The sequence below is a fragment of the Kwoniella newhampshirensis genome, chromosome 12 (assembly GCF_039105145.1).
Source record: "Kwoniella newhampshirensis strain CBS 13917 chromosome 12, whole genome shotgun sequence".
Lineage (NCBI taxonomy): Eukaryota > Fungi > Basidiomycota > Tremellomycetes > Tremellales > Cryptococcaceae > Kwoniella > Kwoniella newhampshirensis.
The window spans coordinates 640,986-666,399 of NC_089965.1; the positions used below are offsets into that span (position 1 = coordinate 640,986).

The 25,414-nt window shown below is 50.5% G+C and overlaps 7 protein-coding genes across 7 annotated transcripts; 2 read left to right on the forward strand and 5 right to left on the reverse strand.

The window, feature by feature from the left end:
* Positions 1-245: 245 nt before the first annotated feature.
* IAR55_005817 (uncharacterized protein) lies at positions 246-2,998 on the reverse strand (the record flags this gene model as incomplete). The annotated part of the gene is made up of 13 exons (XM_066948907.1): positions 246-251; positions 361-591; positions 639-764; positions 828-972; positions 1,038-1,131; positions 1,186-1,261; positions 1,330-1,336; positions 1,408-1,494; positions 1,548-1,621; positions 1,676-2,009; positions 2,113-2,260; positions 2,345-2,868; positions 2,949-2,998. 13 exons carry the CDS (start codon positions 2,996-2,998, stop codon positions 246-248), a joined length of 1,902 nt encoding a protein of 633 aa, XP_066800680.1.
* Positions 2,999-3,475: 477 nt separating this feature from the next.
* On the forward strand, positions 3,476-5,191 carry IAR55_005818 (uncharacterized protein; the record flags this gene model as incomplete). The annotated part of the gene is made up of 4 exons (XM_066948908.1): positions 3,476-3,701; positions 3,898-4,054; positions 4,279-4,431; positions 4,846-5,191. 4 exons carry the CDS (start codon positions 3,476-3,478, stop codon positions 5,189-5,191), a joined length of 882 nt encoding a protein of 293 aa, XP_066800681.1.
* A 570-nt stretch (positions 5,192-5,761) lies between these two features.
* Positions 5,762-7,764, reverse strand: IAR55_005819 (uncharacterized protein; the record flags this gene model as incomplete). Its single annotated transcript, XM_066948909.1, has 6 exons — positions 5,762-6,162; positions 6,246-6,522; positions 6,588-6,604; positions 6,667-6,750; positions 6,821-7,213; positions 7,293-7,764. The coding sequence occupies 6 exons, from the start codon at positions 7,762-7,764 to the stop codon at positions 5,762-5,764; spliced, it is 1,644 nt and encodes a 547-aa protein (XP_066800682.1).
* A 735-nt stretch (positions 7,765-8,499) lies between these two features.
* Positions 8,500-14,662, forward strand: IAR55_005820 (uncharacterized protein; the record flags this gene model as incomplete). Its single annotated transcript, XM_066948910.1, has 18 exons — positions 8,500-8,839; positions 8,910-8,974; positions 9,038-9,071; positions 9,134-9,302; positions 9,416-9,647; positions 9,741-10,310; positions 10,375-10,464; positions 10,521-10,544; positions 10,599-10,673; positions 10,726-11,432; positions 11,494-11,912; positions 11,972-12,059; positions 12,117-13,269; positions 13,338-13,887; positions 13,956-13,991; positions 14,052-14,137; positions 14,262-14,511; positions 14,604-14,662. 18 exons carry the CDS (start codon positions 8,500-8,502, stop codon positions 14,660-14,662), a joined length of 4,947 nt encoding a protein of 1,648 aa, XP_066800683.1.
* Positions 14,663-15,340: 678 nt separating this feature from the next.
* Positions 15,341-18,487, reverse strand: IAR55_005821 (uncharacterized protein; the record flags this gene model as incomplete). The annotated part of the gene is made up of 11 exons (XM_066948911.1): positions 15,341-15,418; positions 15,503-15,807; positions 15,887-16,097; positions 16,153-16,326; positions 16,397-16,649; positions 16,711-17,198; positions 17,251-17,613; positions 17,675-18,027; positions 18,094-18,249; positions 18,314-18,374; positions 18,446-18,487. The coding sequence occupies 11 exons, from the start codon at positions 18,485-18,487 to the stop codon at positions 15,341-15,343; spliced, it is 2,484 nt and encodes an 827-aa protein (XP_066800684.1).
* A 651-nt stretch (positions 18,488-19,138) lies between these two features.
* On the reverse strand, positions 19,139-19,498 carry IAR55_005822 (uncharacterized protein; the record flags this gene model as incomplete). Its single annotated transcript, XM_066948912.1, has 1 exon — positions 19,139-19,498. One exon carries the CDS (start codon positions 19,496-19,498, stop codon positions 19,139-19,141), a length of 360 nt encoding a protein of 119 aa, XP_066800685.1.
* A 260-nt stretch (positions 19,499-19,758) lies between these two features.
* Positions 19,759-23,467, reverse strand: IAR55_005823 (uncharacterized protein; the record flags this gene model as incomplete). Its single annotated transcript, XM_066948913.1, has 12 exons — positions 19,759-19,778; positions 19,845-19,924; positions 19,997-20,182; positions 20,254-20,693; positions 20,766-21,135; positions 21,199-21,467; positions 21,533-21,707; positions 21,777-21,985; positions 22,049-22,137; positions 22,202-22,689; positions 22,751-22,918; positions 22,995-23,467. 12 exons carry the CDS (start codon positions 23,465-23,467, stop codon positions 19,759-19,761), a joined length of 2,967 nt encoding a protein of 988 aa, XP_066800686.1.
* Positions 23,468-25,414: the final 1,947 nt, after the last annotated feature.

Sequence of the window (25,414 nt, forward strand, 5' to 3'; positions counted from 1 at the left end):
CTCGCCTACACTACTTTCTGCCATTCGCACCGTCACTGCTTCCGATGCCACGCCCCTCCCAGCACGGCGAGATGGACCAACCCAATGGCTATATTCACTGATATCGATGATGGCAGCATAAAGTCCACTGTGGCAAGTATGACTAGGACAAACGTGATGAATGGTGGTATGTCGAGGGAAGTCAGGCTTGTTTGCAAGGATAGGATTTGCATATGTGGAGATCAGCATGGGTGAACATACGTGCTTTAATTCTGGGCATCGTCATACAAAGCACGGGTATGGGTTGTAGTTCGCAAGCAAGGAGAGAGGTGCTCGACGACAGCAGAAGCGGACGACCGAACAAATTGAAGCGGGACTCACCTTGAGCACAAAGAACACTGCATGTATGGTTCTCCTCTTACCACCTCCCGATAACGGTCCACCTTGACTTCGTTTAGGTCGAGGTAGTCGCGTAGGTCTGGGTACGTCTAATCGGTCCACAAATGGAGTGGGCGAAGGAGACCTCTCGTCTTCTGGCGAAGGAAGAGCGAGTACCGCTCTGACCGGTGAGTAAGAGTACGACAATCTTCTCTCGTCCCCGTTTGAGTGAGGCTAATAGACCATGAGTACTTATACATGCGGGTCCTAGTGGGACTCACCTGACTCGGAGAAGACGGGTGATCCCCTCCGGCTTGAGTTGAAGCAAACGGCCAAGGGGAGCCCAATTTTCTGACCAAGCTTCCTGCAGCTGCCGAAAATTTCCCCTCGGACCGTACTTTGGTCTCCTACAGACGATGGAAGGATTTCATCTCAGTCATTGTTAAGAAGGGACGACACACGTCACTCACAAGTCCTCGTAACGCCATCCGAACCTTTTCCGCCGACGGCCTCTCTTCCGGTTTGATATGGGCGAGCTTTGAAAGGAGTATCAGGAGATCTCGAGGCATACGCCTTCTTTCAATTGATTGGAACAGCTCCAAAGTGGGTATGAAGCTATGACAAGAGAACACAAGCTCAGTGCTTTGTCGCCTTCAAGGCAGCATGGCGTGTGGACTCACCCTCGATAGGCCACAATATCGCGGTGCAATACGTCGTAGTCGTCCGTATCTGGATAAGGGAGATGGAGGAACAGCATCTTATGAAGGATCATACCTGTCGGCCACAGCTCCGTCAGCCGTAATCATTGTTGTGTAGAGGTCAACTCACCCAGTGACCACATATCAGCTTGAGAGTCAGAAGGGCGGTATTGGCCATTCGGGCCGACATCAAGGGTTTCAGGAGCCTGTGTCGTTGTTCAGCCTGCTCGTCGGGTGTCTCCAGCCTTCGCGAGCGACGTACAGGGCCACTTACCATGTATCTGTGGGAGGTCGAGACTGTCAGCGAAAGGGTCTTCATTCTACCTTTCCTCATCGATTCTTCGCAACTCACTCCATTGTGCCAGTATGACCAGTCCTCTCTCGTTTTCCTCTCAGCATCTCTTCTGAGGTCCCAAAATCTGATATCATAGCCTTTGGACTGCCTCGACAATTAGGCTGCGGCTATGTTAGATTAAGAACGGAGTCACTCACATGAGCTTGCCTTCCTCCCAGTGTAGCAAGACGTTCGAGCATTTGAGGTCTAGATGTAGTATAGAATTGGCGTGCTGGCCGGAGTATGAGCATGGTTGGTCAAACGTTGGTAACGACGATAAACCTACAAGGAAGGCCAAACCTTCTACCACATCTCCAAACAGCTTGGCAAGCTCCTCCAAACCCAACAGCAGAACCCCTCTTTTCTCTTCCTTTCGACGCTTCACTCCCACGCCACCATTTTTCGCCTTCTCTTCTACCGCACTTTGCCTTCTCTTCTTGAAGGCTTTGATCCGCTCTTCCCGGGGCAATTGACTGAGAGATTCAGCATCTCCGATGTTGCCTGCTGACAGGTCCGGTCGCGATGGATCAGAGTGCGAACGGGCGAGGAGAAAAGTGTCGAGATTGCCTGCTGTTGCGTACATCATAAGAACGTGAAGAGCTGTGATGGATGGACCAAAGCTGCCAAGATAGGTTGGTAAGCCATGCATGAAAAGAGGGCGTATGGGCTGCCAGCGGAGAGCCAAAGATGATGATGGCCTAAAAGCAGATTCTGAGGGCTCACCTTGAGAACCGGGTCGTGTCAATCCACGAGTGGTGATAGGGTATCACATTCGGATGTCTGAGCGCTTCGAGCAGCTTGACTTCTCGAAGCATTTTGAAGAGGTAACTTTTGGATCTTCCGACTGCAATTTTCTTAACAGCGTATGTGCCTGTAATCGAAGAACATCAATCCAGTCCGTAGATCATGAGCAGAGACCTTCAAACCGGTCACCTTGGTCTCCTACCCAACTCACCAAGGACATTGCCTCCTATTACATGCGTGGCGAGGAACACACTTCCTTCGGCACCCATACCCAATTTCGCTTCCTCCCTGAAGAACTTCTCATAGTATCCCCTGGCCGGTAGCTCATTCTCATCCAGCACATCTTCATCTGCATCCGAGTCCACCGTTGTGGATCTCTGCCTCAATCTCGGTGAAGGTGGTCTTGAACCTTCATGAGCCTGTTCGAGGATCCGGAAATATCTCGTCGGGGCTCGTGGTGATCCACCCTCACTTCTTGCAGAAGATGAAGGTGGCGGGGGTGAAGAAGTAGAGCGGAGTGAGGAAAGGAGAGGTTGTGCACAGTATGGACAATGAGGTTGGGTAGTGATGTCCTCGATCTGGGGAGGTGAAGGTAATAGCAATGGTAGACGAGAGGGTCCTGCATGTGGGAGTGAATTGGGATGAGGAGGGGAGGAAATAGATGATGGAAGGTGAGGCCGTACTTGAAGTGCGTGAGAAGGTGGGTGATATAAGATCAGTTGGTTGGACGTTTGCCTAACAATTAGAACCAGTTGCAGTGTGAGTGGCAAACACTCTGCGTTTCGCAACAGTGACAGGAGAAGAGGACTACTTACCCGATAGGTGTCCAGGGATAAGAGTGACTCTCAACAAGACTGTAGTCCATGCTTGACAGCTCACCATAGGGATCGTTATCGAAGCTGCAATGCACAGTGACTCTCCCACAACGGAAAGACAAAGCAGAACGAGGTGGACGATGTCGGATGTTGTTACCCCGCATTTCCCTCTTCATTTTCCCACGGTGTATCTCGTCACCTACTCAATCCCCGCACAGCGCTGCATCCACCCCGTCCAAGCTAGCTCTCCTGTCCTGTCATCGTTCGTCCCGTTGTCGCTTCCGCTGTGTCTTGACATTCGCCCTTCTTCTCTAGTCCCGCATCGCTTTCTAGGGCACTGAAGACGTCGTCGATACGTCCAAGCTATCAAGTCTCAGCTCACTGCTATCGTTCTCGGTTCGAGTCACGCTTGAGAAACAGCTCGTATACACGAAGCCTCCCTGGCTTCTATATCTCTCCGCCCCGTCTCAGACCTCATTCAACATCCGGACATTTTCACCTGATACCCCTGCGACCACTCCTCCATCATGGCATCGTTCTTCAACTTTTCCTCCCCTCCCCTCGAGATCGAGATCAAATTGGCTGGGGAGGACGATAGACGTCAAGTCGAGGTGAAAGGCGAGAAAGACAAGAAGGAGCTGTGTCCGGTGTACTATGATGGGGAGAGTGTGGTGGGACAGGTGAATGTCAGAGTGAAAGATGGGAAGAAGTTTCAACATGATGGAATCAGGATTGAGTTGATTGGATCGATCGGTGGGTGTAACATCATCTCCCTCCCGACCCTACCTGGGGGGTGTTGCGTTGGTGGGACCTCGGCTGATGCACATCTGCTCTTTGATTCTCCCCAATCACGACATTACTCGACTCTCATCATCGATTTGCGATCTGGTCATGCCGCTCTTCATCTACCATTCATACGAACGACAAACCCCCTGGTCGCAACGCACAGAACTATTCTACGATAGAGGAAACCACTACGAATTCGTTTCACTCGCTCAAGAGCTCGCTGCCGCTGGTGAGATGCGCCAAGCTCAAACATTCGACTTCACATTCAAGAATGTGGAGAAGCAGTACGAGTCGTACTCAGGTATCAATGTAAAGTTACGGTGAGTGAATCTAAGCTTTGTTCAGGGAGTCTATAAGGGGGAGGTGATCGATATCGGCGGGCGGGGGTGGATCTGGCCCAGACGTTCACTGAAGGATTGCGCAGCGAGAGGTCCAACAGCACCTACCTCGTCCTTCTATGGCCCGAATGGCTTGTTCAGTGCTCGATTTTCCGCTTCTTAATCATACAGACAGCTGACACCCCCCTCCCCCCCCCGTCCCTCAGATACTACCTTAGAGTAACCCTCAATCGGATAACCAAAGAACGCGAGTTATGGGTCCATTCTTATCGAATGCCCCCAGAAGCCAACACGAGTATCAAGATGGAGGTCGGGATTGAGGACTGTCTGCATATCGAGTTTGAATATAACAAAGCCAAGTGAGTGACGGGTCCAGCCTGGTCTTCAAGACGGCGGGACATGGAGCGAGATGTGAAGAAGGAGTGGCTTGATTGCTGGAGTGGGAAGCGAGCCAAGCGAAAAGGTCTGCGGGCTGGGGATGAGGGATTTTTCTTGAATGAGGTGACGACGTGTTTCGAGGATACAAGACTTGAAGAGGCGGCATGCTGCTGGCAGATGCCTAAGAGTGACGGGGAACAGGCGAATTGGAAAGTGGTCGAAGATGAACATAGGTGAGACTATACGCTGACAGTGTCTACTGCATTCACTCCTGTCCCTCCTCGATCGCCATTGACTCGTGTCGATTTCTTCTTCCAATCAACCTTACTCGCTCGGCCGGTCCGAATCTCTCAATGACACCCGATTATCTGTTGGTGGTTGTGCCGCGTAACCAGATATCACCTGAAAGACGTCATAGTTGGCAAGATCTATTTCCTCCTTGTCCGAATCAAAATCAAACATATGGAACTATCCATCATCCGAAGAGAAACGACCGGAGCACCACCTAATCAATACAACGAATCTGAGACGATCACAAAGTTCGAGATCATGGACGGAGCGCCGGTCAGAGGCGAGACCATACCGATCCGTCTGTTCTTGGGTGGATTCGAGTTGACCCCAACGTTCAGAGACGTGAACAAGAAGTTCTCGACGAGATATTATCTCAATTTGGTTTTGATCGACGAGGAAAATAGAAGGTATTTCAAACAGCAGGAAATCACGATTTTCAGAATCCCGTGAGTCTCCAATCGTTCAAGTCTGCCGCTGTCTCGAGGGATGCGTGCACGGGTTTCCATATGGTGGGACAAGCGTGGCGCGTGATTTGGATTGGGAAAAGTGTGCACCGTGGCGAAGGTCAAGGATCTCAAGGAACGGGGAGGACTGCATTTCAAACACCAGGGGTTTAGCAGGAAAGAGGTCGAAGTAGACCGCGACGTCGCCGAAGAACCTCCCACCTCGCTTGGAATACTTGCTGACACATCACAATTCACCTCGCAGGGAGAACTGAAAGCTGTCTGCTCATTGTGCTATAGATCGAAGAAGAAACAGGAGAGTAATTGTATACCGAAGAGGAAAGGGCGATATCTCGATAAGATGCATAACGATGTCAATCATGCCGTTGGGCAACTACCTCTACCCGACTCACGCAAACAGCCCGCATGTCAGCATGGCGGTCCCATGTCGATCACTTGATTTCACCGCATCTCGCACATTATAATATCATCCTATATCTATCATTCTCGCTATCTCTTATTCTTGTCCGGGCAATTGCGGGCCGTACGCTTTCAAAGTCCAATACATCCCCGGTTTCTACACCTCTTCACCCTTTCCTATCTTCTCCAAGACATCCCTCACGATCTCCCAATCACCTTCACCCTCCACCCCCGTCCTCCAATTACTAACAGCTATCCTGACCGCTCCCAGCCCTCTCCATCTCGTCCCGCTCACATACATCTTCCCAGTCCTATTGATCGCCATGACAAGTCTGGCCGACGACGTAGGATCATCTGGTGAAAAAGGGGACGAAGCGGTAGGACGGAAGAGGACGATGTTGGATGGGATTATGGGGATTTCTATCTTCTTCTTATCTTGTTGTCCTTCTGAGACTGGGAAAGATGACGGCGGAGTGGGATTGAGGAGTTCGTATTCTGTAGATTGGGAGATCAAAGTAGCGATCCGTCTTGCGAAGAGTATATTCCGAGTGATGATCTCTGATATCGATATTTCTCAGCTGACGTTCTCATGTGCACCTCGCGCATCGGAAGAAGAATCTGCAGCGACTGATGGAACCCACCTCGATACCCTTCTTTACCCAGACTGATCAGACTCGCTATCAGAGGCAACGCTCTGAACCGTCTCGAGTTTTCGATCCCGACATAAAGCGGACTAGTCACATCTTGAGCTCTGACTGTTCCCTCCGGGAAAGGACTCTCGTCCTCGTCTGCGGTCGGACCAGTCAAAGTCGATTTGTTGACGGCCAGATAGGCCGGAGCAGAGGCGGAAGGCGGTTGGAAAATGTTGGTGAGGAAGGAAACGTGTCGGGTGTAAAAGAGACCGCAATCATATGGGACCTGAACAAGTACGAGTGAGTCCAGCTGTCGTTGTGACATCCCTTGATGAGTGGGGAACAGCTGACCTGTAACCATTTGTGTCCTGGCGTATAGAAGACCGTCTGAGCAGGTTTTGTTGACTAAAGTGTGAACGAACCAGCTCACCGTCAAGCGTCAGACTGTCCGCTTTATCCATGTCTTTGGTGTAGTGTGCCAATTGGGGCATCAGTCCCGCGAAACCGCCGAAAGCTACGCAGCCATACCACGCATGATCAGTCCACTACTCAATCCATACCTCATGTGAAAGACTCGTACTCACCCGCATCGACATGTAGCCACGCAGCGTACTGCTTACACAGATCGGCCACTTGTGCCAAGCCACTTCCAAAAGCACCAGTATTCACTTCTCCTACACCATAAACGACGATAACTCCTCTTCCCACCTCTTTCTCGGCCTTCAACCTCGCTTCCAAGGCTGACAAGTCGAATGCCAACTCGTCGTCAGGTAGGGCCGGCATCTGATGAATGATAGACGATGAAGAGCCGATGCCTACCAAAGAAGCAGCTTTGGCTATGGAGAAATGAGGGTGGAGTGAGAGGATAATGATGGGCGGTGAGGGGAGAGCGGGTGTAGAAGGTGGACCATCTTGAGCGTACGAGTAGTTGGGTGGGAGATGGGGTGAATGGGCGTAAAGGTAGTCTCGAGCACAAGCTACATGAAGGCGCAATCACTCGTTCAGTCATACTTGCCATGGATCCATGATACATGACTTTTTATGAGATGGACCCACCCAGACCGAGAACATTACTGCCTGTAGCACCTGTCGTGATAGTCCTCCCCATGAACGTACTCCTCTCGATCCCTACCAGATCCAAGATCATCTCCAACGCTCTCTGTTCCACAGCCGTACTGATCGTCTCCTCGCTCCCTGCCACTTGTACATTCTCGTCATGACTGCCCGCTAGGATATCTGCAAGCTGAGCGGCGGGCGTCACGCCTCCTATCACGAACCCGAAATAACGGGGGCCGTTCTGGGCTTGTAATATCCCCGGTAACAAGGAGGAAAGGAGATACTGGATGGTCTTGGAAGTACCTAATCCGTCGGATGAAAGCGTAGTTGGGAGAGAGGAGAGAGATTGGGAGATGGTAGTAGGGGACGAGAGGATAGACAGTTGAGAGAGCTCAGAATGACGGGTCTGGAGATGGGAGACGATGCGCGTAAGAGAAGAGGTGAATTCTTCCTGAGAGAGTGGGTCGGTCATCTTGCTTTGACTGACTGGAGCTAGGATTGCACCAGGTCTACCTTGAGGTCTGAAGGTGGAAGAGCGAGGATGCGGCAGTCGCTCTGGATCTGTTTGGCGGTGACGATATATACCTTTGTCGACTCGATTGATTTCTTTTCTGCCAACACACACACACACACACACGCCCACGCCCACGTTATCTTTCTGTCGATCACGATACCACACGAGTTCCAATGTTCCCGGCCAGGTACCGGAACATTTATGTTATGCAACACCAACCTGCTTATGGTGTTATGATAGTTATACAGCCGGGTAAACACATTGCCACGTCATACAAGCCTACTTTGAATCGCTGGGATGTTGACCTCTGAGAACGCGACAAGAGGCGAAGAACGACGACGGACGCGTGTGAACAAAGCAAAAGCAAAACGTACAAGCACAAAAGGACCAATCGCTACCACACATCTTGACTTCTTCTCTCGTAGCATTGTCTCTTGTCTCGACCTCTCGTCCATAAGTATATCCCTTCGTGCGTCTCGCTGCTTTTTGTATTCGACGTCCAGGACGACTCCGACCAAGCCTATACGCCGGCGCATAACGCACGGACCCACTTCCTTCCGCTCGCTCTGGACTTGTATGCTCCACCAGCTCCTTTAGTTCAGCTTCGATTCAAATCCTATACATCAAGACCTGACCACGACCCATCTTTCGACTGTCCCATAGCCTCTTCTCACACTCTCTGTCAGATACGCTATGGCTTCACCTTACGCCAAGGGGACCAGAGTGTGGTTACCAGACACAATCACCGGCTGGGTCCCCGGTACAGTGTCGTCTCTCGACGCTCCTTCCGAAGGCGAAGGAGAGGTCACCCTCGTCGTGTCATACGATTCGGATCCGACAGGAGCGACGACGAAGACCCTCACATTCCCGTCCTCAGTGCTACAAGCCGCCAGCACAGATAGCGGAGTAGGGAGCACACAGTCTACGACCTCGGCTAGCTTGGGAGGAGATCAATTACCACCGTTAAGAAATCCACCGTTATTGGAGAGCTCTGAGGATCTGGCGAGTCTGAGTAATCTGAATGAACCCTCAGGTGAGTCCTCGTCAACAGCAATGGTATCCTTTCAGCGAAAGGGCTACTTAATGACGGCCTGAGCGACCAGTTTTGCACGCGATCGCAACAAGATATCATCGACATCTCCCATACACCTATTCTGGTATCGTCCTGGTACGTCTGTGTCACTAGTGGACTCACTACATTTGCATGACTCGTGACTCATCCCCGATGCAGGTTGCACTGAACCCTTTCAGCCCTTTGTCCATCTGTGAGTCGTCTCGGGACATCATCGCGATGAAGCTCTGGCTACATTGACTGACGCAACCACAGATGGGCCGGAGATCATCCAGGCATACTCTGGGCGGAAGAAGGGCGAGCTAGAACCTCACTTGTTCGCAATCGCTGAGGAGGCATTGGATTGTATGCGAAGAGGTTCGGGAGGTGGTGGAACAGATCCAACTGGTGCAGGAGACCAGACTATCGTTGTCAGCGGAGAGAGGTGCGTTGTCATGTTTCCTCTCTGGCTACACCATCCTCGCATTTGTCCTACTTTACTACTTTACTCCATGTTGCTTGAACTCCGGATTGACATGGAGTTTTGACTCACTCCAGTGGAGCGGGGAAAACGGTTTCTGCCAAATTCATTCTCCGTTACTTCGCTTCCGTCGATGATCCTTCCAAAAGCGAGGCCAGCAACGGAAGGCGGCGAGAGGTTGGAGGAGATGATGATGGGATGAGTGAGGTTGAGAGACAGATCTTGGCGAGTAACCCGATTATGGAGGCTTTCGGTAATGCCAAGACGACGAGAAATGACAACTCTTCACGATTTGGTAAATACATTGAGGTGAGTGAATAATCACGACATCTGATTTGGCAGAGGACGAAGAATGCAAGGTATTTCAGGAGTTAGCGCTGATGTCGAAGTCGTGCGATGTAGATCCTGTTTGACGGTAGACATGAGATCGTAGGGGCGAGAATTCGGACCTACCTCCTTGAACGATCCCGTCTGGTCTATCAACCGGAGTCAGAGCGAAACTATCATATCTTCTACCAGCTGCTTGCTGGTGCTCCCTCGAAGGAACGAAAAGACCTTTCCCTATCATCCAACCATTCCGACTTCGCTTACATGGCCGGCGGTGGACCTTCATCTACGCCTATTCCCGGAGTCGACGATGCCAAAGAGTTCCGTGACACTCAAACAGCCTTGTCGACCGTCGGTATCTCAGTCGAAAGGCAATGGCATATCTTCAGACTATTGGCAGCACTGCTACACCTCGGAAACATCAGGATCACCCAAGCGAGAACGGATGCCGTACTGTCGGATGACGATCCTGCTCTCGCCCTCGCGACGAATCTCTTGGGATTACCTGCGGCGGATTTCAAGAAGTGGACAGTGAAGAAACAGCTAGTGACCAGGAGTGAGAAGATCGTGACAAGTTTGGGCTCGGCTCAAGCGATGGTCGTGAGAGACTCAGTGGCCAAGTTTGTGTACACTTGCTTGTTTAACGTGAGTGGTTTCGAGCAGTCTCAGTCGGTTTAGGTAGCTGATGTGATGAGTGAAATGATCCTAGTGGCTGGTTGGCGTTGTCAATGAGAGTTTGCTTGGTGAAGGTGGCGAAGGTGCAAAGAAAGCGACTAAATTCATCGGTGTCCTCGATATCGTGAGAATGCTTTTCGGGAAATGTCTATGTCGATAAAGCTGACTGTGAAAATGCAGTACGGATTTGAGCACTTCAAGAAGGTGTGTCAATTACGCACAAAGGCACAACATGTCAGCTAACCCGACACATTGCAGAACTCGTTCGAGCAATTCTGTATCAATTGGGCGAATGAGAAGTTGCAGCAGGAGTTCAATGCCCATGTCTTCAAGGTAAGCAAGATCATACCCTTGGGTCCTATGGCCATACTGACAGATAATTCAGCTTGAGCAAGAAGAATATGTTCGCGAGGAGATCAACTGGACTTTCATCGAGTTTGCTGATAACCAGGCTTGTATCGATGTGATCGAGGGTAAAATGGGCATCCTTACCTTGCTCGACGAAGAGTCTCGTTTACCTGCTGGTGCCGATGCGTCCTTCGCGAACAAGCTTCATCAACAGCTCACCAAACCTGAGCAGAAGGCTGTGTTCAAGAAGCCGCGATTCAATCAGAATGCGTTCACCATCACTCATTACGCACATGATGTCACCTACGACGTGGATGGGTTCATAGACAAGAACAGGGATACAGTACCCGATGAGCATCTGGCTCTGCTCCAGAACTCGTCGAATGAGTTCTTGCGGGAGGTTCTTGATGCAGCCTTGGCAGCGGCCACAGCGAAGGCCAACGGCGAACAAGCTCAGAAGGCCGCTGCGGCTGGACCGGGTCCCGCCAAAAGAGCAGGAGCAGCGGCTAAGAAGCCTACTCTAGGATCGATATTCAAGCACTCTCTCATCAGCTTGATGGACACAATCAACAACACCAACGTCCACTATATCAGGTGCATCAAGCCCAACGAGATGAAGAAGGCCTGGGAACTGGACCCGCAGCAGGTCTTATCACAGCTGAGAGCTTGTGGTGTCCTGGAGACCATTCGAATCAGTTGTGCTGGGTATCCCTCTCGATGGACATTTGCAGAGTTTGGCGAACGGTAAGCCGTGTTTTCTCCCCGAAGTTGATGTGAGTGGACGCTGATGCTCTTTCTCGAAAAGGTATTATATGTTGGTCAATTCAAAAGAATGGTCGGCAGACATGGGCTACAAAGGCCTTTGTTCTCTTATCCTGCAAAAAACACTCAAGGATGAGGACAAATACCAAATGGGTCTCACGAAGATCTTCTTCCGAGCTGGTATGCTTGCGTTCCTCGAATCTCTCCGAACTGCTAGACTCAACGAACTCGTCACCCTCGTCCAAAAGAATATTCGACGTAGAATCGCATACAAGCAATATCAAGCTACGCGGAAATCTACGATCAAGATCCAGTCCTGGTGGAGAGGAATTCTGGCAAGGAGATATGTCGAGGAAAAGAAGAGAGAGACGGCCGCAACGAAGATCCAGAGCATTGCGAGGGGATTTTTAGCCAGAAGGAATCTTACCCAGGCTCGAGAAGCAGTGGTCAAGATTCAATCTGGTGAGCTGCCATTCGTGCCAGATGTTGACGGAGAGATAGCTGACATGTTGGTACGACAGTTGTACGGGGTCATCAAGCCAGAAAGAGAGCTCTCGAGGAGAGAACTTCCTCTGCGGTTTTGAGATTGCAGTCACTCTTCCGTGGACTGTGAGTTCTAGACCAAGACTCGCTGATCATATACTGACAATGATTTCACTTCATCAGTGCTGTGCGAAAGCAATACCTCGCTCACATTCGCAAAGTTGTGCTTATGCAGTCACAATGGCGTCGTAAGCTTGCCATACGAGAACTCCGTGGTCTCAAAGCCGAAGCGAAGTCGGCCAGCAAATTCAAGGAGATCTCCTATCAGCTGGAAAATAAGGTTGTGGAGCTCACCCAGACTTTGCAAAAACGAACGGCGGACAACAAAGAGTTGAATTCTAAAGTCAAAGCTCTCGAGCGACAGATCGAGTCATGGCAAGGGAAGCACGAGGAGGCGGTGTCCAAATCCAAATCACTAGAAGGAGAGTTGGCTAAACCAACGGTGCCTCAAAGTCATTTCGAAGAGATCATGGCCGCCAAGGCGGAGACAGATGCTCAGCTTCGGGATGCTGTGAAGCGAGTGACGGACCAGGAGAAGGAGATTGTCAAGCTCACGGAGGAGTTGCAAATCCAGGCGCAGGAGATGGAGGAGAAGGAGGTCTCGATACAGGCAGCAGTAGCTCGAAGTACGGACGATCAGTCAACCATCGCTGGATTGCGTGCTGAGCTGGCGGCTACGAAGGAACAAATAAGCAGGAACAACACGTTGAATGCTCTGACCAAGAACGAAAGACAACGAGACGCTCCGCCTTCCCCTACCTTCGCGACGAACGGTCTTCGGCAGCTGGAGAATTTCGGTATCGCAGGTGGCGACAGACAACCGAGCAATTCGAGACGGAGGAATCGAAGACATTCGACCACTGGAACCGGACCAAATTTCCATGCCCGAAATCTCTCACAAGAGGAAGTACAAGCCATCAAGAAGACACAACATTCCAACCCTCGCGCCGTCTCGGTCATGTTCCCTTCCAACGGTGCTACCAGACCACGAGACTCTTCCGGCCTGCCACTACCGCCCGTTTCAGACAATGCTTCGGACGAGATTTTCAGATTGTTGGAGGATGAAGAGGGTCTGGATGATGATGTGTTGAAGGGCTTGATCGCCAACTTAAAGATTCCCCAACCAAGCTTGCACAACCCGCCGATGGCCAAAGAGGTCATCTTCCCCGCTCATCTCATCAGTCTGATCAGCAACGAGATGTGGAAACGGGGCATGATACCGGAATCCGAAAGGTTCTTGGCGAACATCATGCAGGCAATACAGCAGCATGTTCTGGTGAGTGGGCGTGGTGGCATCGTTAACGCTGGTGTGAGTGGCGTGCTAACATAACCTTGCTCCTCTAGTCATTCAAGGGAGAAGACGTGGTTATTCCTGGTATCTTCTGGCTTTCCAATGTCCAGGAGATCTTGTCCTTCATCTGCGTGGCAGAAAACGATGCAGCCCAAGGCTTTGGACCCGGATTTGACCAGACCAGCGAGCGGGATATGGATGAGTCTTGGGAAGCATATGAACGCTTGGTCGGCATAGTGAAACACGATCTCGACTCGCTCGAATACAACATCTACTACTCTTGGATGTTGGAGGTGAAGAAGAAGCTGTCGAAGATGATCATCCCAGCTTTGATCGAATCTCAATCGTTACCAGGATTTATCACCTCCGACGGATCAGGTAGAATGTTCTCGAGAATGTTGAGCGGAATGGGATCGAACACCCAACCGACAGCCACGATGGACGATATCCTCAACCTCCTCAACAAGGTGTGGAAATGTCTGAAGAGCTACTACATGGAGGAGAGCGTCATGCAGCAGGTCGTGACGGAGTTGTTGAAGTTGATAGGACAGATTGCGTTCAATGACCTGATCATGCGGAGGAACTTCTGTTCGTGGAAGAGAGGTGAGTGGGACTCTTTGGCGTACACGTGAGCTTTGAAGAAATATGCTGATGCGATACATTTTGTGCAGCAATGCAAATACAGTATAACATTACCAGGATAGAAGGTAAGTTGGATGTCGCGAAACACGATTGCGACATGGAGGCTGATCAATATGCCCGCATAGAATGGTGCAAATCACACGATATGCCGGAGGGACTTTTGCAACTCGAGCATCTTATGCAGGCCACCAAGTTGTTACAACTCAAGAAGGTGAGTACAAGTCGCGTCTCTGATGGATCAAATGCCTGCACTCTCCCAGTTCCCACTTCACTCTGTCTCTCTTCCTGGATGCTTGACATACTAGTAATACGTGCTGATGCCCTCCATGTCTCAGGCCACCATGGGCGATATCGAGATCCTCTTCGATGTCTGTTGGATCCTCTCCCCGTCGCAAATTCAGAAGCTCATCAGTCAATATCACAATGCCGATTACGAGGCGCCCATCTCGAATGAAATTCTCAAAGCGGTAGCGGCCAGAGTGAAACCGGATGACAAGTCAGATCACCTCCTGTTAACGCCGGAAACGGAGGAGGTGGGACCGTACCAATTACCCCCACCCAGAGAGATAGCGGGTTTGGAGACTTGTGAGTGTGATTGTATAAATGTCACGCTAGGAGCTGCAGACAGGCGCGATATCACCAGGATGCATGAGCTCGAGGCTGACCTATCATCCTAGATGTCCCCGCTTGGCTCAACGTGCCCGTCGTGAGAAGATTAGCAACCTTTGTGGCGTAAGCGTAAGCGGGTTGATGTAATGTTAGACAGTAGATGAGGCAGGATCATGTGCAAAACGGTCGATGTACAGGGTAGGAGGGAACGACACGGGATGTCGTGGTTCCAGCAATAGTTAGTCAGTTTGTGTTATTTGGTCAGGGTTAGTCATCGCATTCTCAATCTCTAGCATATCACTTGTGATCCTGAATTACATACGGGCGCGAATCGATGCAGTTCGTACAGATCAAATGGAGTGGAAGTGATTTTGTCTGAGAGGTGTCTCACGAAGTGCTGATCTATCGTATGTGCTGTTTGGTTGCAAGATTCGTCTTTGAGAGATGTGAGAGTACGAAATTGTGTAGGTCCTCTGAAGGGAAACTTCTTGGGCCATGGGGGATACATGGTAAAAGATGAGGTTGAGACGATTTTTGTTAACGAGTGTAAAAGGGTTGACAAAGCAGCTGACTCAACCTCGACGAGATTAGGATTAAGAAATCCAAGGGACTGTCGCTGTAGATAGATTCGGGGGTTTCTCATCATCCAGTAAGCTTTTTTGATCAGAATCGCACTATGCAGTTGGGACATTCAATCTGATATTCGTCATCTTGTCATCCGTGAGACTGACTGACTGCATCAAGATGTATATATACATGCATGCACCAGATATATGACGATCCACTACGTGCTACGTGCTGCGTGCTACTCTACCTCCATCTCGTCCTCATCCTTAGTCGCACCGATAGCCATCACAGGCGGTGGTCTGAACTCTTCGGACCACTAAAAGTTATGACTGTCATCAGCACTTGTTCGCCCCTTTCCTTCCCAATACTTCCCACGTATATAGGGAGCGACCCGACTGACCTTTGGATATTGGCGCTTGTACAAGCTCATGCAGATCGTGTCCATCTGTTGGATCGGGGCGTCAAAGTGCGCTTTGAAATAACCGTGTGTTCCCAGAGGTTCCTTGATATGACCGATCCTGCCGAATTTCGTGTGCATCTCCACCGACTTGAAATAGTCGATGTCCTCCCGATTGAAGAACATGTATCGGATCGTGGCTGTCTTCTTGTGGACTTTGAATGGATGTCCGGTCAGGATGATTCGTTTGGCGATGATTCGAGTAGGGTCGGAAGATAGGAAACCGCCCATCGCAACGAGACTTGGCACTAAGGGATTTTTTTTTGATGAGAAAAACCCACGAATCAGTATGTCATACGACTGTCATTTCGGAGACTCCGGGCCCACCTTGATCATCTCCCTCGTCTCGAAGCAACAAACAGGCGCTCTTGCCAAAACAGATTGGCCCGAAAGTGGTAACAACCGTGGCACCACCTGGTCTCAGGAACTTCTCCGACTTGTGCACATTGTTCACACCATTGCCGCCTCCTCGGACATGTTGCGAGTATACCGGTCGGATGACGTATCGTCGAGGTCCGACACAGAGGATAAGGGGGTCCTGAACATTTGATTGAAATCAGCATATGGTCGACGCGTCCAACGACACTATTCACCTTTGCCTTTACCGGCTCCGTATATTCCGTGTTCCGTTGCACGGTGAAGTGTAGGACTGATTGCTTGTGCTCATGTTGAAGCAAGCCGTGAACGACGAAAGCTAGCGTTGGATCCCGTTCATCAACGACCGATCGAGGTACGTCTTTGAGGATCAAGATAACTCGAGTTCCAGCCTGTCGAGCGATCAAGTTAGCGCGAGCTTGCCTTCATACATAGGTATGTATGCGAGGAAGCTCCTCTCACCTTGACACCCTGCTCAATCCCTTCCCGCTCAAGCCTCTTTCTTGTTGCCGGAAAGTTCTCAAACTGGAAGATCTTGGCATAGTCCACCGGCAGATTTTCATAAGGGTCCCAAGGGCTGGTTCTGAAGCTCTTCAATCCTCGATATCTCTGGAATCTCGTTCGCGCGGGGATGTGTCGAGGGGTGTCGATCTCGTCGGGGAACATCTGATCTTCTCTTTGTGCCTTTTCACGCTCTTTCAAGTATGCTTCGTATCTGGACAGGTGTCGTTAGTCTCATACCTGACCAAAGCTCTAAGCCCAAAAAGGGCACGCACTCTCGTTCTTCCTGTTCTGGGTCCAAGTCCCGGTGCACATCTTCTCTCCTCGAATCAAGCTCGATCTCCTCCGTCTCTTCTTCATCCTCGTCCTCTACATCTCGACCATATCCTTCCGCCACACCACCAGTATCCTCGTCGTCGCCAGACATGTCCATATCGTCCTCATCGTCGTCTTCATCTTCGTCCTCGTCCTCATCATCGAAAATCCAGGCGGCCTGGTACGCACTTGTACCTTTGGGAACTCGCTTCGTCCTCTTCTTCTCGCCTTTAGAGCTACCTGCAGTGGGACCAGCACCCTCACCCATCTCCTCTTCGGTTGGCCAAGTCTGCTCGTTTGCAAGCAGATCAGGAGTGTTGGTCGCCGTCAAGTCGTCTGCAGCTTCGGAGGGACTGGATAAGGGATCAGCAACGGCATCGATAGACATGGTAGATTGTTGATGGGGTTTGTTGGCCAGCTGAAGAGAAGAAGGTGGTGCAGGAAGGATCTGAAGACAAGGCTTAGCACAACCTCCATTTTTCATAGACGAACCAACATACCGCTTCGACCTTGAAATCTCCCCTTCCTGATATATGTACCAATCTGTCCGCACTCAGACATCCACCTCTGATCGTTCCGACAACCTCTAATCTCCCCCTCTCCTCCCCATCTTCGCTTTGAGCACCATTGCTAGTCCATTTGACCGCATCCGGTCCTTCTGCAACGAGATAGGCTCGACCTTCGTCACTTCTTGTGCCACCCGGCGTGGCCTCGCAAAGAGCTCTGGCGAGTAAAGCAGAATCGTTAGGAGTGTCCGACGAGTGAATTTTGGGCACGGAAGGGAAGAAGTATCGAGTGAACGAGAGAAGAGATTTGTGGATGAGTTGACGAGTGTCCGGTCGTAAAGGATCAGACTCGGGAGCCTACCAAACACACAAGCGCATCAGCGACTATACATCAGTCTCGAAGAGGAGCTATTCTCACCTGTACACAAGCAACGATCTCGGCGCCGCCCACCTGTCCTTGTAGACACCTGAGAATTGCTTCCCCTTCCAACTGCACCTCGTCCACACTGCTCAGAAGCAGTATCACATAGTCACTGACGAATGCAGCATCCAAGGTAGGATAGAGAGATAATGGCGGCAAGAGGTTGATTTGAAGGGTTGTCTTGAATCGAGGTGCTCGAGCCATGTACGTCCCTCTTTCAGCAAGAGTAGAGCTGATCTCCTCGAGTTCGGAGTCGGCAAGACCTAGAGAAGGAAGGAGTCTGGCGACAAAGGTGCGTGGGGAGAGGGACGGTAGAAGAGGAACGATAGAGACGATCCTTGGGACTTGGCCTGAGATACGGCACATCACAAGTCAATAATTCTACGGGGAAGAGGTTGAATCGGAGATAGACCTACTGCCGCCACTGCTTGTAGAGAAGAACTTGACATCTTCGACCACGGTTCTTCGTTTCAAGTCCCTCTTCTGAGCATTCGCATTCAGTCGTGCTTTTTTAGAGCTCGCAGAGACGTTCTTGCCACCTTTACCGGGATGCGAAGATCCTGCCATTTTACCTGTGCACAAGTCATGTTCAAGTTCAGCTTCGACCCTGAACACGAGATGGGAGAAGTAGCTGACCTTTGGCGGCAGCTTTCAATGAGCCCTTGGAAGCATGTTTGGATTTGAAGCCCTTGTTGGCCTGATTCGTCAAGAGTAAGAGTCAGCCAATGCGCGTGGTGTCGCGGATGATTGACTCGCTCAGCCGCTCACCTGCTTCAACGTCGGTCTGTGATGATGATCTGAAGACACCATTTTCGTACGTCCCTCAGAGCTCAGTCTCTTTAGCCTCTTGATGCGAGTGCGTGGTGGAGTCTGGTGAGATGAGGTGTGTTCATATGTCTTGATGAAGGAAAGAGATGAACAGAGCAACAACGTATTGATGCCATCTTTGCATGGGGAGTATCTTGAAAATATCTGTGACGGTCACGTGACCCTTCATGTGGTCGTCAAGCGCAAGCGGTTGCATCTGGTCTCTACACTGTGCATCTATCAATCAATCCATCCTTTCTTTCTTCTCCTCTCCGTGCAACAAACACGCCCCAAAGAAGCACGACTGGACTTTGCCATCGTAGGAGATCGTCCAAAGACAGTCTTCGGAATTTTTGCACCAAAAACGACCGACACAGAAATCGGCTTCTGGAAGTCGGAAAGATGGACGAATCGCTCTTCATCTTCTCGCTGATATGCGGCTTTGTCCTGTGGGTGTTGTTTTTTGTACCAGAAGTATCACCCACCATATGGACAAATGCTGACTAGCACATCTTCATATCGTCGTCCCAACGCGACCTGCTAATTTGCGTGTCTGACCTACGAATGGCTCCTTATACCCTCGATTTCGTTTTCACGGCTCACTCTCTCCCGGTATATCTCCACACCAGCCTATGTTCCCTGATATACTGCTTCCTATCGACCTGTCTCGGCCTCACCATCCGTCGTTCCGACCTGATCGAAGCCTTCTCCCTCCCTACGCCGTCCCGGGTCCGAGCCCGGGACGCAGAGCGTAGAAGACGGATGCAAGCGAATGGATTCGAGCTGGATGATCTGGATAGGGGAATGCGGTACGATAGAGTGGGCTTGGCCGGAAGCGGGGCGGAGGAGTTTGAGATGATGAGGAGAGGAGGACCGGGTAGGGGTTTCTTTTGAGGGCGGTGCTAGTGAAGTGGATCTGTTTTCCGTCAAGAAAGGAAGAGACATGAGGAGAACAAGAGCTGCTTCCATAGAGTTCAGCCTCCATCTCTGTGCGGACGGTAGAGGCCCCTTCATGGGGTGCAATAGATCGGAATCACAACCACAGAGCGGTCACTGTTAGTGAACATTATGTTTGATAAACGGCCCAAACTTCACGTAATGCAAGCGACACATTCTTGCTAGACCGAACGATGCATGATGAGTTGTAGAAGGAACAATGCGATTGATTATAGAGACCAGAAACCAAATAGGCGTAATGTATAACAATTCCTTCCACACTGAACCTTTCTCTACCTGTGTAACCCCAACCCGTAAAACAAGATGACCAATTCCGACTAGAATTGGAATAGCAACACTGTGAGATGACCGCTTCGTCAGTACTGATTCCGGATCTCCAATAGAGATGACGAGGCAGACTTACACCAAGGGTTGAGCACGATAGGATACAGGAAATGGCAACATGCCTGAGCCATAAGAGGGAGGATACAAGTGAAGTTGGTACTGAACGAGAGGAACGACAGATCGTACGTCAGCGTTGGCTGTGTGGTCGTTGCGGGCCTGGCTATCACTCACATTCTGTATCCTATGGGAACAAGTGGGGAAGCCATCATCGCCACACCGAGGATCATGACCCAGGAAACGATCCAGATGTCCCAGAATCGTTTCCACATGGCGGGCCATTCCTTGAAGAAATGCGAGAGCTCCACTTCCTTGACAGTAGACGCCCACTGCATATTGTATCCCGTCAAGTGGGCCAGCCTGAAAAAGTGGAAAGGACCTGTCAGTCGACTGCATCTTCTGTAAAGCTAGAGAGACAGTGAAACACTTACAAAGCGGTTGACAGATGCCATGACATTCCACAGAAAAAGAAGAAGAAGAACACGATCCACTTGAAGTTCTGAACCAGAGCATTACCGATCGAGTTTGCGTTCAATCGATATTGGAAGACGGCGGAAGATACGTTGGAAAGACCGCAGAAGATGACGATGCAGGTCAAGAAGACCTGCCATGAACTGAGGTAGAAGAGATCGAGGACGTCGTCAAAGAGACCGATGAGCACCCAGTTGAGACATGAGAGGAGAAGGGCACAGGCAATGGCGTAATATGATGAGATGTAGGCGAGAACCGAGATCTTGGAGTGGAGGGGGATACCGTCGGCCCAAACGAACGAGTGGAACAGCGGTGTGATGGGTCCCTTGGTGAACCAGCTTCTTAAAGGCTGGAAGAGCAACTCGGAACAACCGTAGGCATACTTCTGCCATCGATTCAGCTACAAGAGGAGCGGTCACATCAGCTTTGCTCTGACATTGCACTATGCTGGCGGAAGGATTTGCTATCTCACCTCGTCATCGGCAGTCAACGATACTCCCTCCTGGAAACCACCGTTCGAGTAACTCGCCCAACGCAAACTCCACCCTCGCATCTGCAACCTCAGGGCCTGATCGAAATCTTCAGACACATGCGATTCCGACCAACATTTTCGGAGACCGTCATCCGCATCGATGAAACTGGCATCCTGGATGGCTGCCCATCGGAGGAAGGCGTTGTGTCCTACGAAAGGCGCGACTTCACCGTTGGCGGCACAGAATGAGATGGCGGTGTTGATACGGGTTGTGAATGATGTGATACCGTTTTCGAAGAAATGACCGACGACTTGCATGACCGCAGATTCATGTTGAATGATGGCGATGTTGGGAGAAGAGGTGAATTCGCTGTGGGCAGGATCTCGTCAACGAAAAATCGTTCTCTCTCAAGCAACACTACTTCTAACTCACGAGGCAGCATCGAGGAAACAATCTTCGGGCACACGAGTATCGGAGTCGATGATCAAGATTAATTCTCCAATTCGGATGTTGCCCGCAGCCCAAGCGATACCCTCCGATTCCTCGAGTGCTTTTGCAAGTCCTTCCTCGTAAATTTCTCGTTCATCCTCATCGGTCCAGACCCAATTGGGGTCATTCGGGTCCTCTTGAACCGGTCGCAGCTCATCCATGATCTCCTCAACCCTAATAGAAAGTCTGTTACCGAAGTTCATGTTGGAAGCCTGGAGGGTGGCAAGCCAGTCAGCATGAAATCTTCAGCAGAGGAAAAAAAACAGTTCCGATTCACCTTCTTGAATCGTCCCTTGCGGATGAAACCATCCTTGCCATGTTTGGGTCTAGCGGTCCACCCAATGTTGTTACGATCGTAGTAGGCCTTTCTGATCTCCTGTTCCTCTTCGTCCCAAAGCTGCATACCATCGTCGAACACGAAGATGTTGACTGAACCGCCTTGTCTTTCATATCTTTAAAGCAGAGTGATTGTTAGCTGGAAGCCCATTACTCGTTTTCCGTCTGGACGTATGAATACTCACGTCGTGATTGCCTTTTTCAAACTTTCGACGGTGGGAATGATGACACCTTCCAGACCCTCCTTGTAGACAGGCATCTGGATGGTGACGTGAGGCAGTCGACCGGTCATTCGCTCGGGGGCTTTACCAGAGTAATAAGACGAGTTTTGGTGACATTGTGCAACAGGACCGAACATCTGCCACAAGTTACCCATTACACAAATGGAGAAGAACTGAAGACGGAACCCAGTGATCAGCATCTACCGTGGACAGTCGAATCAGTAGGCGAGACTTACGATGGCGAGAAGATAACCAAAAGGAGCGGTTGCCATTAGTGCCAGACGAGCGTAAGATCCATCGAGGAGCACTTCCTTGATGAGATTACCTGCGAGAGACAGACACGTCAGTAAATTGGAGATTTGCCACTCACAGGAGACAATTTGACTCACGAACACCCGAACCGATGAAAACAAAGGTCAAGATCATAGCGAGACCAGAAACCAATGGAGCATACAGCATCATGGGTCTCTTATCTCTTCTTTCCCAATCACCTTCCTTCGTGCCGATCTTTTCTTCTGTCTCACCGCCATCTTCCCCATCCCGCAATTGCTTCTCTTTCTCGGCATCCCTATCCACCCAGCCTTCCTCGTCATCTTCGTCTCTTTCCTTGAGGTCCTCATCCTCCGATTCGCTCTCCGGTTCAAGGATCTGAAGCTCTCTATGACGACCCGACCACACATAGGCGATCATGCGCTGTTCAAGAGCTTCGGCAGAAGGGATGAGAGTCTCTACTTCGTCGGCCCATACGACTAAACAGGCGTCGGCACGGACGAAGGCTGCGAATTGATGTTTACGAGCACCAGCAAGTTGAGAGAGATCGTCGAGGATCTGGATACGGGTGTTGACGTCGAGAGTGATCTCGATGGCGTCCTCGTCACTGCAAGAAGCAAGTCAGCCTTCAGCAAAGGATGGTTGACACATGATTAAGGTTGACATACCATCGTGCCATGATGGCCTGCACGACCTTGCTGGTGATCTTCAAGGCGATTTCTGGGTTAAGAGTGGAGATGGCAGAGTCCCACTCCTTGATACGTCGACCAAGTTCTCTCGCGCCCTTCTTACCACTCTTTGGTTGAGGATAAGTTCGAAGCACCCTCTTTTTGACTCTGAGATGACAGACGAGACACAATGGTGAGCATACTGCTAAATCTCAATCATGTAAGAGGCCAACTGAGTGCTCACCGAATAGTCACCAGGCCATCAAAGTCGGCATCCCTGAACCATCCTTGTCTCTCTGCTACATTCCACAGATGTCTGACCATCATATCGTACTTGTCCCTCACGTTCTCTCCGTCATCCTCATCACTCTCGTCGCTACTGCTACTCGCATACGAATCGGCACTCGAACTCTCGAAACTCTTTCTCTGCGATCCACCCGAGGAGCTACTACTTGCCGATCCTCTTCGTACTCCTGCACGTCGTTTCGTTATTGATCCTGAACCTGCGGAGGAGATGGATCCGGAATCTGATAATTCCCAAGAAGCTTTTGAGGCCTTTTCGTCGAAATCGTCATCTTCCTCTCCTTCGGCGAGGACGTGCTTGCTGAAGGTTTCGGTAGGTCGACGAGGAACGTGCGCGGCAGGTAAACCTTGGGAAGAAGGGATGCCAGGGATGAAGGAAGATGCCGCTGAAGACATTCGACGCAGGAAGGACATGGCGGGGGAGGTGGGTGATCAAGGGAGCCGCCGAGGGGGGAGGGGATTGTGGTGATCTAGGAGTTGGAAGGTAAGTCGTCGAAATATATCTATGTACGTGTATAACTGAATGGGTGAGCTATCGAGGGACTAGACCGAAGTGATACCGAGTAGCGAGACGAAGTACTGGCTACGAAGCTGCCGATGACCTGTGTATCCCGGTTTCGTATCGAATGCGATTCGGACCAACGACTTCAAACTGTTCAGACGATCATGCAAACTCCCACGCTGTACTAATCGTTTCTTGAAGAATCGTGTCAATCAATGGTTGATGGCGGTGATCGATCTGTCGAGATAGCGTGTGAATGACGATTGATTTGCGAAGTCTAGTCCAAAATGTTCGAGTGGTAAAGATCGTGAACGGACTGGGTACGGTAGGTCCAGGGTGATGTTGTCGGTGACTGTCTGTTTCCTTACACCGCACAATGATGTGTTCCTGTCTAAGGGGAGAGTGAATTGCGGGGTGAGAGGGCTTTGGTGGCCGAGTTCGGAAAGTATTGGATCCCTCTGGCTTCAGTCGTTTTATTTTTGGTCCTTCGCGTTGTCTCGGTTGTAGGGAACGTGTGAGAAAGAAAGCGGAGCCCGCTTTTACTTCACTTCTGCTCCTACCTGCTGTTCTTGCAGCTGCTGCCGCTGCCAGTGATGAAGGTGGTCAGGTCAGATGGCGTTTGACTATTTCTTATTGATCGAAAAAGACGTAACGAGATGGCGTAGCCGTGAAATCGTCAAAGATTAACGTAATGATAGAATGTAATGTTCAAGAAAAAGGTTCAGGGTCAAGCTGCGGGCGTGTCCTTGTCTTGATCCATTTTGAGTTCGTCGAACAGCTCACTTTGACTTTCTCACATTGAGTTCAAATCAGTCCTTCCCTGCTTTCATCCGCGAACGATAACAGTCATCGTGCCACCAACTTACTTTTATGCCAGTCAACACCGTCTTCTCCTGGCAGGCTGCGGGATCGAGTCGCGAAGCTGGACGCGTTAGTCTCCTTGTCTTGGACCTGATGTTCAGCACACACCGAGTCCTTAGCGCCAAGTAGCTCCTGCAGCAAAGAGGGGACTGAACCCAAATGAATGAGGGGTGAGTGAGACATCAGATGGAGGAGGGCTTTCAATGACAAGATTCAAACCAACACAACCCTAGATCAACGCATGGTCCTCTGCCCTGCCGTCCCGGGACATTTCCCAAATAGGAGAATACCCACCGGATCGGAAGATCGTCAGGTTCGATCCGATCCGAGCGGAATTACCGAATCCGGCATCGATCTTTCTCACCTTATCTAAACATGTCTCGGCTGATGGGAAATCCAAGAGTGCACATTCGAGGTAAATAACCCTATACAATCGTGGTTCTTACGTAGCAGGAAGCTCAACGATCACAAGAGGCTTGCAAGCCATCAACAGTCGACGCACCTGCGCCGTCGTCTGCGCTGTATGCGACATGTCACTAACTCTACATTGATCGTTTGATCGACTAATGGGAACACAGCTCAATCAGTAAGCTAAAATGTACAGCCGCCGCTATCGGTAAGAAGCCATATCGTCGTGAGAGAAAATATAGTGGTTGGTTAGTCGTAAAGAGCTAGTCAGTCACCTTCTCTTGGGCCCTGAAAACTGTTTCTCCTTCCATTTTCAGGATTCCTAACACCGCTAAGTTAGCAGGTCACACCAGCGATCGCCGTGTACTCATTACAGAGATGGAAGAGAAAACGTGGACATCGCGGATCCATACGTAACTTGTCACAGAACCAGACCAACGAAGACCGAAGCGGGGTCGAAGGGATACATTGTCGATTGATCAGATCGTTTGCCTACTCAAGCTGGTCAGAAACGAACGCCCATTTGACGGAAACGATAGTGGTGCCATCGCTCATCAACGACTTGACACCTAATACTTTGACACGTTTAC